Source organism: Monodon monoceros, unplaced genomic scaffold (assembly GCF_005190385.1).
Source record: "Monodon monoceros isolate NGI ecotype Baffin Bay Population unplaced genomic scaffold, NGI_Narwhal_1 Super_Scaffold_1, whole genome shotgun sequence".
Lineage (NCBI taxonomy): Eukaryota > Metazoa > Chordata > Mammalia > Artiodactyla > Monodontidae > Monodon > Monodon monoceros.
This window is the reverse complement of record NW_021703765.1, coordinates 5,437,506-5,446,903: the sequence shown is the minus strand read 5'-3', so window position 1 is coordinate 5,446,903 and position 9,398 is coordinate 5,437,506. Positions and strand designations below refer to the sequence as shown.

At 45.6% G+C, this 9,398-nt stretch overlaps 1 protein-coding gene across 1 annotated transcript; it reads right to left on the bottom strand.

Annotated features, from left to right (window-relative positions):
- Positions 1-4,091: 4,091 nt before the first annotated feature.
- Positions 4,092-9,377, bottom strand: CBLN2 (cerebellin 2 precursor). The gene is made up of 3 exons (XM_029227923.1): positions 9,021-9,377; positions 6,045-6,164; positions 4,092-5,801 (listed from the first exon to the last, which is right to left on the bottom strand). The coding sequence occupies exons 1-3, from the start codon at positions 9,375-9,377 to the stop codon at positions 5,604-5,606; spliced, it is 675 nt and encodes a 224-aa protein (XP_029083756.1). The 3' UTR covers positions 4,092-5,603.
- Positions 9,378-9,398: the final 21 nt, after the last annotated feature.

Here is a 9,398-nt window from a genome sequence, read left to right as displayed (position 1 = left end):
CAAAATACCCAGAGTTCCACATTCCAATGTATGCTAACATTCAACACAAAGAATTTTTTTTTGCCACCTAAAATGAATTTTAAAAAAGAAATCAGCATTCCTGGAATGTGAAGAAACACTAATCCAAGTTAAAGGCAATGCTAGTCAGGTCTCAAGACTGGAATGGCTCATTAATAAGTAGCTTCCATCCTGTTAGGAGAGCTCCAGGGCAAAGCGGCATTCTAACCCTGGGGAGTCTTGCCGTAGGCGTTCAGAAGAGGGAATGAAGATTTCTTTTCCAAATTAAGTCGTCAAGGAGCTCATTTACGCTACACAAAGAGCGTATGTGGGTGAGCTGATGAGATGATGATTTATGACGCTATAGACACTGAAGTGATTCTGGTGATGGAAATCCACAGCAAAATCTGCTTAGGAAGATAAAACAGAGCTCCTATTAAAACCTCATGGCTTTTGCCCTTACACATTTCAAGTTACCCTACTGGGTTTGGGAATGGAAGGAAAGCTCATTTACTTAGAATTCATGTTCTGGTATAATGTTATTATACAGACACACACATGCCATTTTTTTTTTTTTTAAGTTCATATTCATTGGGTCTACTTTAAAGGAACTTTGAGAAGACTTTTTTTTTTCGTTTTTCAGGGGGTGAGTGAAGGCTGAATCTGACCAATCACACCATGGACAGCTGTGTAACATACACACTTTTAAAATATCTAAACGTGAATTAATCGTAGACCTCCATCCACAAGAGCAATAAACATACTTTTTGGTGAATCGATCTGCAAAAATTATGTTTTAAAAATCTAGGCAAATACATAAACAGATTTGACAGAGGAACGTGGCCATCATCAGTTAACGTCTTCACAGTGTATCGTTCAAAAAATAAATAAAAATCAGAGCACAAAATATCTAAAACCGTAAAACCAAAATGGAAATTGTTGTTTAACTCACTTCAGTATATTTGGTGTGCTTGCTCCTTAAATGCCAAGAAAATTAACTTTAAGAACCTCACAAGAATTTATAGCCTCTGATCTTAAATTTTCAAAATGTTTGTAGGGGCTTCCCTGGTGGCGCAGTGGTTGAGAGTCCACCTGCCGATGCAGGGGACACGGGTTCGTGCCCCGGTCCGGGAAGATCCCACGTGCCGCGGAGCGGCTGGGCCCGTGAGCCATGGCCGCTGAGCCTGCGCGTCTGGAGCCTGTGCTCCGCAACGGGAGAGGCCACAGCAGTGAGAGGCCCGCGTACCCCAAAAAAAAAAAAAAAAAAAAAAAAAATGTTTGTAATATCCCACTGTAGTAGCCAAGCGCCAGCTTTAGAAATAGAGTCCCAATGACAAGTGAACTACACAAGCGAGGCAGAAGGGTAATAACTCACTGTAGTTGCATGGTTCATCTAGTTTTACATTTCTTATAAGTGTTTTTACAGAGTACACAGTAAACCGTTTAAAGTGATTCAATGTAACCTGCTTCTATGAGTTCCATCATTTATTTACACCATCTTAAATATAATGTAACAGAGACTTTCATTCAAGTGTATCTATACGGTAGATTGTTATATGCTTTCTATTCTGTAGAAATATAAACATTAACTACTTATTTACAGCAACATTCTTACTGCAATATTAATTTCCTTATAAAAGACTGCAAAATTATAGGGTCACAAATTGCTAGACGATTCTTTGTTCCTGTGCCATATATGAGGCATGCTGAAGCAACCCATGCTTTTGTTTTGCTCGTATAAAGTGATTCATCAATTTTTCCTCTCACATATTTCTAGATTCCAGGAGAATGTAGCCAGTGTATGTATTTTATTTTTATCATTATGCTAAAAATCCGGTGCATATGTGCATGTATTTACAGGCAAACCGTATATATGTAATAGTTAGTATGAATGTGAATTGATAACAATTTCCTTTATAAGATGTCAAGGAGATAGTACATACAAAATTAAGTATTCAGTAAAAGTTTTGGTTTGCTTTGTGTAACTTTTCTAACTCTTCTGATGCATGAAATAACTAGATTTAGCTTGAAATATTTTTTCCAAATAAGTAAATCTATGTAATCTCTATAGGATTCCATGAGTTTTCGTTCTAATATTCAACAGGTTTTTATCAGCTTTGCTCTGGGCAGCCACAGTAAAGCATAACCTTTGAAAATGTAAAGAATTTCATTATACATGAATCCATAAATCAGAAATATAAGGATGCAAATAAAGGCTCAGGAATTACAGGTGCTAAACAGTTTCTCAGGACCTAGAGTTGAATCATCAGGATTGTGTTTCACATTAGAATATATTTTAAGTTAAAAAATAGTATTGTTTTCAAAGCATTTACAGTTTAGTAGCATTAACATTTATCAACTAGAGCAACTCACTGTTATGATGTCGTAATATTGGAACCTCATCTTTTACTTGTGTTCAAATGTTAATTATACATTTTTATAAAATGTCGGTTACATATTTGAACAGAAAGGTTGGCTTGAGCCACAAACGATAGTCAAATCACTTAACTGAGAATTAAATTAATATGAAAATGTGTAGATTTTGATATGCTTCTAAAAATCAAATGAGACTTCAGTACAGTGCTGTAATTTTAAAAGTCTATTTGAGAATATGGACATTTACTTTTCACATTAAAATGTCCTGTTGGGTGTTCATTTTAAATATTCTTTCTTAAATTGCCTGTTGAAAAATCTGATTTACAAGAAACACTCTCCCTACCTTTTTCCACCATGGTTCCTTGTAGTCCTGACATTTCTGTGTGATCCTCATATTAGCCTTGGGGGATGGGCAGAAGGTGCAGGGCTGTTTTCCTCACTCTACAGATGGGGAAACTGCGGCTCAGAGATGGGGGCTGCTCAAATTGGGCTTCAAATACAGACGTCCCTTTTTTTCCAATTAAAGATATATTTCAAATTTTGATCTGACCTATATGTTTTTATAGACCTTACACAGGAGCTTCATGCCCCGCAAAGTTCCTTAGCCAAGCAGAACCTTGGCAGGAGCAGCAGCAGATGGTCAACAACTTTAGAAACACTAATGTCCTGGCTTCTTCCTAATGTTTCTGGCATCCGTTTAAAAAAGAAAACAAGAAAAGTGATAAAGTTTTCCTTCCTAATATAAAAGCAACTCCTGAAACATACTTATTTTTAGATAGCTCAATTTAGTAACTTATTATTAGACAGTATACCCAAATGACAACCTATATGTAATACGTTTATAACTACGAAGAAATGTCTATTACAAATTAGTAAGCAATAAAAAATAACAACTTCTCATACGCCTTTCAGTCTCGGATGTGCTATACTGTCTCTCACTGAGGACTGTTTGCTCTTTGTTTTAAACTGAACATAAGGTTGAGGAAATGAGGGAAAGAGGATTAAATAGCTAAGGGCAATAGAATAGAGAAAAAGCTTAGCTATGATCCTGCTGTGTATGTTACCAGCATTAATAAATAATGCTCTTGCCGGGAGTGTGTCTTCTACTCACAGAGCCAAAATATCCCAAATGCTTTTCGGTTGATGATTTTTGATACTTTTTTTCCCTTACAAAATGTAACAGCATTTTGATTCAAATTAAATTCCGCATCCTCTTGTGTACCTAAGGCCAGTAAAACTTACACCCGTAGCCCAACGATATTTTTCCACGTGTAGAATCCCCACTGCGTTTCTTATTTGAAAATGAAACCCATCCTCACACACATCTTAGAAACACCTGATGCGATCATCAAAGGTCAGTCTCTTGTATATCTGTGCTCTCTGATTGAAATATTGGATTGGATCTTGTACTACATCAAAGATTAAATGGGATAAAAGCAGATTGCCTCTCCATCAAACCTTTTTAATGCTGTCTTTTTCACATAATACCTCCCCCCAAATCTTTCTGTGTGAAAAATAGATTTTTAAGGGTGCAATATACATCTGGACCCAAAGCTAGATCTGCCTCTGTCGCTGTGTGCTTTTCTGTGTATTTTCTAAAGAGTAAACAGTATGGGTTTAATTTCCCCACGCCCTTGATCCTTGGCCTTTCCTTACACACATTTTGAGAGTTGGGAGGAGAGGTGGAGGGAGAAACCAAGTCAGACATCAAACCCATTTATTCTGCATCTTAAATTATGACTTTTTATCATCAATATTTTGGCTACATTGTTACACAAAGGACAAATTAACATCCGGTTTGAGGTTTCTTCTTTGATTGCTTTGGGATCAGTGCCATTTCCTTGGCGTACGAATCCTGCACCCATCAACTCTCAGCTGTGTTTTAATAATATTGTTGTACAAGGTGCCAAACAACAAGGATTTGGGAAACTGCTTCTAGGGCACCTCTGCCGACACCTTCAACCACTGCGATTTCCAGGTGGCTTCCCACCAGGCGCTCCCAGGGGAGTGTCAACACCCTCTGGCCTTGGTGGGTCAGAAGAGGATCCTGATGGGGAAGAACTGGTTGGTCCCGTTGACTCTGAGGCGCCTGATCACGGTGTGCTCACCCAGAAGTGGATCCAGATGAACAAAAACATGCTGCCTGGAAGACCCAGGTGTGCTCAGCAAAGAAACCATGTGATCGGGGACTTGGTCATCACAGCTTCCATGCCAATCTGACATGATTCAGGCCACCCAGGAACATCAGTCTCTTAAAGTATTCCAGAATGTGAATTAAAAAAAAAAAAAAAAATCCAGGTTGTTAGTTCCAAAAGTGCCTCTGTGAGAATCTCTTTGAAAGAATAAGCAGAAATGTCCGTTTGTCATTTTCACTTTGCTCTACAGGTACCTTTTGTTTGGTTTGGCCTCCTCCAAAACAAAATACACAGTTATTTTTTGTTTTGTCTTGTTTGGTCTCATCCAGGAATTCAACACACATTTTTCTCTCCTCACCCCAGCACAAAAGATCAGAGCGGGGGTGTGGACGGAGAGCTGTGTGTGGGAAGGAAAGTAGTTGCTTGGGGAGAACACACACACACACACACACACACACACACACACACACATACACAAACAATACAAAACAAAACTGGCAGTCCAATGGCGCAAAATTTGCTTCTCTGGATAAAGCACTTCTCAACACAATGTTCCCTTCCCCCTTCCGCGTCCTCCCATCCACCCGGGGTGGGGAGGAAAACGGCATGAAAGCGAAGCCATTCTTTTTCTTAAGGCTGAACAGACACACACAGAACACGTTTCAAGGACTGTCGGGCGGTGGTGATTGGCAGGGCTCTCGCTGTGAGCCCAGCCTGCAGCCTACGGGCCATTCCGGGGGCAGCGGTACCAGGTACAAACAAAAGAAGAGAAGTCAGTGGTCCCAGTGATAACATCCCATATCGACTTTCCAATCGCAGGTACAGATTGCTCAGATCCGTCATTTCATTTCTCCTTCAGACCCTGTCATCTAAAACTAATTAGAGGTCAGGTTGCAGAGAGGCATGGTCAACATTCAAAGAAAACACCGGAGGTTCCGAAGGCGCTCACGCTTCGACCACAACAGTCCGACGAAGGAGGCTAGAAACAAGCTGTCCTGTTCTGGCAAGTTCGGGGTGTTAGGAAGGGTGAACTCCTGCGTCCAGGTGGCAACTTCCCCATCCTTGGCGGGGCAGGGCGGGGCGGGGATTCTACGTTCATAGAGGGAAAACCAAGAAGCCCGAGAACGTGGAGTACTTCCAGCCTCCCATGAGGTTGCCCCTCTCCAGTTTGAGGTGGACTTTGTCCTCCCTTTCCATCAGCAGCAGGACACCATTGCTGGCAGCTTCTCTGGTGACGTCCTGGTCCCCTGCGAAGGCGGAGATCACCGGGTAGCCGTTCTGCATTAAACTGACCTGCGAGGCAGAGGATAAAGCTCAGCCGACCACGATGGACCCCATCCCATCCACTTGTTCTCATCTCCCCCCCCCCACCTCCTCCCCACCCTGGGCATGGACCTGGACCCATGCGGGGTCCTGACCCAGAGGACTCAGCTGGTGTCCAGGCCCCCGTGACCCCCGGCCCTGGTTCTCCCTGCCTCGCAGACGGTGTGACTATTCACCCACAGCCAAAAGTGACCAGCTGTCAGAGCGACCCACCTGGATGGTTTGTCTGTTGTACACTTTGACCACGTGGAAGCTGAAGCTATAAATCCCTTTTCTCGGGGCTACAAATATACTGGAGGCGAGATCGAAATGGTTGCCAATATTTACTAAGACCTGGAAAAGAAGAGGGGATACAGCACACACAGAGCAAGCCCCTCCTCAGCGTGTGTTTCAGTCAGACTCACAAAATCACCCCCACCCGCCCCTTTAGGAGCTGAAGCACCACCGCAGCACCTGCTCAGGGCGCCCAGGCCGCCCCAGGAAGGAAGCAGCCCCGGAGCGCAACGTCCTGCCAAGGAATTGATTTCCGAAGGATGCTAATGGATCGTAATTCAAAAGGATGGCTTTAGAGTATATTTTATTTATGCGTTGGAAACGTGGATGCAAATTGTGGCTGCTGTGGGCAGGGCTGAGAGAAAGCAGGGGAAGACGATCAGCTCGGTAGACACACTGAGTCTGTTCAGAGGTCCGTGGGATTCTGGGGACTTGAACCTGAAGCGTGGACCAAAACAGAGCTCCGTCCTGAATGGGCAGAGAAAGGGCTGTGGCGTAAGAGGCCAACTCAGTGAGATAACTTCTGTCAGATAAAGCTTGGGACGAGCTTTGTGTGCTTTAGGAGAGAACGGACCGACCGTGTGAGGTTTCCTCTCTGTTTCCCAGCCCCAGGCATGCCCCTCCCCACCAGCAGCACACAGTAGGTGCTCAATAAAGGCTGCTGGGTGAAAGACCACACTCCATAAACACTGGCTGCGCCCATGTCCCCTCACTTTACTCCACGTGAGGTGTCTGCTCTCTAAGCTGAGCTATGATGTCAGGCAAATAAGCTTGGACAACTAAAGGGAGAGTGGAAAGGCAGCTCGGACACCCTTAGCTCAAACGGTGGGAACTCCGCAGGGTGCGAGAATAACGACAAAATGAGCCACGAGATACAAAATCACGTGACCCTCCAGGTGCTATTTCTCAAGTAAAAGACGGATGAGACTGTCAGGATGTCATAAGCAGAACTTGGAGAGTGGAGGGTTCCCCCCCCCCCATCATGAACAGATTCCCTTTCAGATATTCAAGGCGGAATATGGCCCCTCTGTCTGGACCTGTCCCCATTCCTCCTCACACACACATGCACAACTCAATAAAAATAATAAAATGGCCCGCCTGGTGTCCTCAGCTTTTAAAATGAACAGCCAGCAACAACAAAATCCTAGATTAGAGACCCTGTCATCTGTTCAGAAAATAAATTTCAACCTCATACCCTTTGCTGTTATTTTGTACACACTCATTACAGATGGATCACACACGGCTCCCAGAGCAACGGGCAGGGTGCCACTGACAACTGCTGGGATGGCTGGGGACTGCGCCACAGCAGCTTCTTCAAGGAGCTCCAAGCAGTACTTCAGCCCCTCGACTGCAGGGCTCAGAGACACTCGGGCTCTATCGTTAAAGGCGATGTGCTTCAGGATGTGGCTCCGAGGCTGTGTTCCTGTCTGCCTGACAAGGCTTGAGAAAAGAACAAAGCCTTCCCTCTCCGAGCTCTCAGCGCTGCTTCTCCCAACTCAACGGCCTCAACTCTCGCACCTCCATTTCTAATTCAGGAAACTGGTAAATTCAGGGCCTTGCTGTAGACGGAAGAACACCCACCAGCCCCAGAAAAGCAAGTTTCACTTACTCCCTAACTGGGGAACCAGAGAAGCATCGCTTAATCTGCCCTGTCACAGTTTGCTCATCTATAAAATTAGAATCCTACTACTACTTAGCCTGCCTACGTCACAGAGGTTTTTTTTTGACACCCTAATGAAAGGGCAGATGTAAAAATGCTGTGAAAACGAATTCACTGCCTGCTTTAGTTGGACATAATTAAATTAAAGACATGTATGTCTCGTAAGAAAAAAAACAGATTAAAGAGAGACACGCCCCGTACACACCCCTCCCCAAATTTCAAGTACATAATCCTTAACAAGGATTAAAGCAAATAAAGACACTGGCCTAGGAAGAGGCTTTGCTGTGTGCAGATGTGTCACCACTCGGGCATGCGAGTTGGTTAACAGAGAGAAAGGAACTCAATCAAGTGTGCTCAGTAAGCCCGAGCTCCCTGTGTGGGAAGCACTTTGGCAAAAGGAATGGAATGGTGAGGTAAAGTTTGGAAACCACTCTAATGTTTCCTGTTTGTTTCCAAAAAGCAACAGAAACCAAGGTGGGGAGGGAGGACACTAGAGGAAGGTGGAGACCTCTAATCCTGGGCAGCAGTAACCCAGAGAAGGCGTTGCCAAAGCCTGATCATATGCAGACCCTTCTGCTTTGAAGCCAGTGGGAGAAGTTGAGTGGCTGGAGCAACTTAAGTCATGGCTCTTCATTTTGTGTTTTCTTTATATACATCGATATGCGTCTTATGATACGTTGTATATAATTGTATTTACCGTACATTGCATTCATATAACCACACTCGGTTTGGTTTTGTTTATCTATAACTATACCTGCTATTTCCTCCCCCCACTCTCTCCCCCTTATTTTTCTGAAGACAAGCATCCTCTCCCCAGTCCTTTCCAAAATAAGCAGTAGGTACACATTTTCGGAGCCTTGGCTGAGACCTTCGGAGAACCCGCGGGCTGAGCGGGGAGAGTTTAAATGCGCTCGGTCCCCAAGTGGCCAGTGGGGTGACAGAAGGCCATCCACCACAAAGGACGGCCCCCATCCCAGCGAAAAGCAAAACGTTCACTGTCCTTTCGGGAAATCTATTTCAGCTCTCTTGGCTCTCCGGGACGCTTAGCTTTACAGGACTCTCAGTCACCCCAGTGCCAACTGAGCTGATTAGTTCTAAAAGAGCTACAGTGTGAAAAGGAGAGCTTGCTGGAGAAGGGAGAAAGGGCAGAGAGGAGGGGAGAGCCTGGAACTCCACGTCCCGGAAGCCGGCGACCCCCCAGGCCCCCCGCCCTCCCCACCCCGGGCGGGAGGCGAGGGGCAGGCCGGCCGGCTGACCTGGTCGAAGTAGATGGTCATGGTGCGGTTGCTCATCTCGGACGGCTCGTGGTTGGTGCTCCGCGTGGCGGAGAAGGCCACCTTGGCGCTGCCGGAGCGCACGGAGATGCCCAGGGAGGAGGTGACGGCGCCGTCCGCCGACGGGCTGGAGTCGCACACCACCAGGCACTTGCCCTCCAGCACGATGGGCTCCGTGTCGTTCTGAGCCCGCACGGGGCAGCCGGCGGGCAGCAGCAGCAGCAGCAGGGCCAGCGCCGCCCCCAGGCTGGAGCCGCAGGCGGCCGGCTCGCGCAGCGCCCCCCGGCGCCCAGGCATGGTCAGCGGCGGCCCGCGGGGGCCCCGGCCGGGCGCCGGCATCCGGGCTGCGGGGGGCGGCGC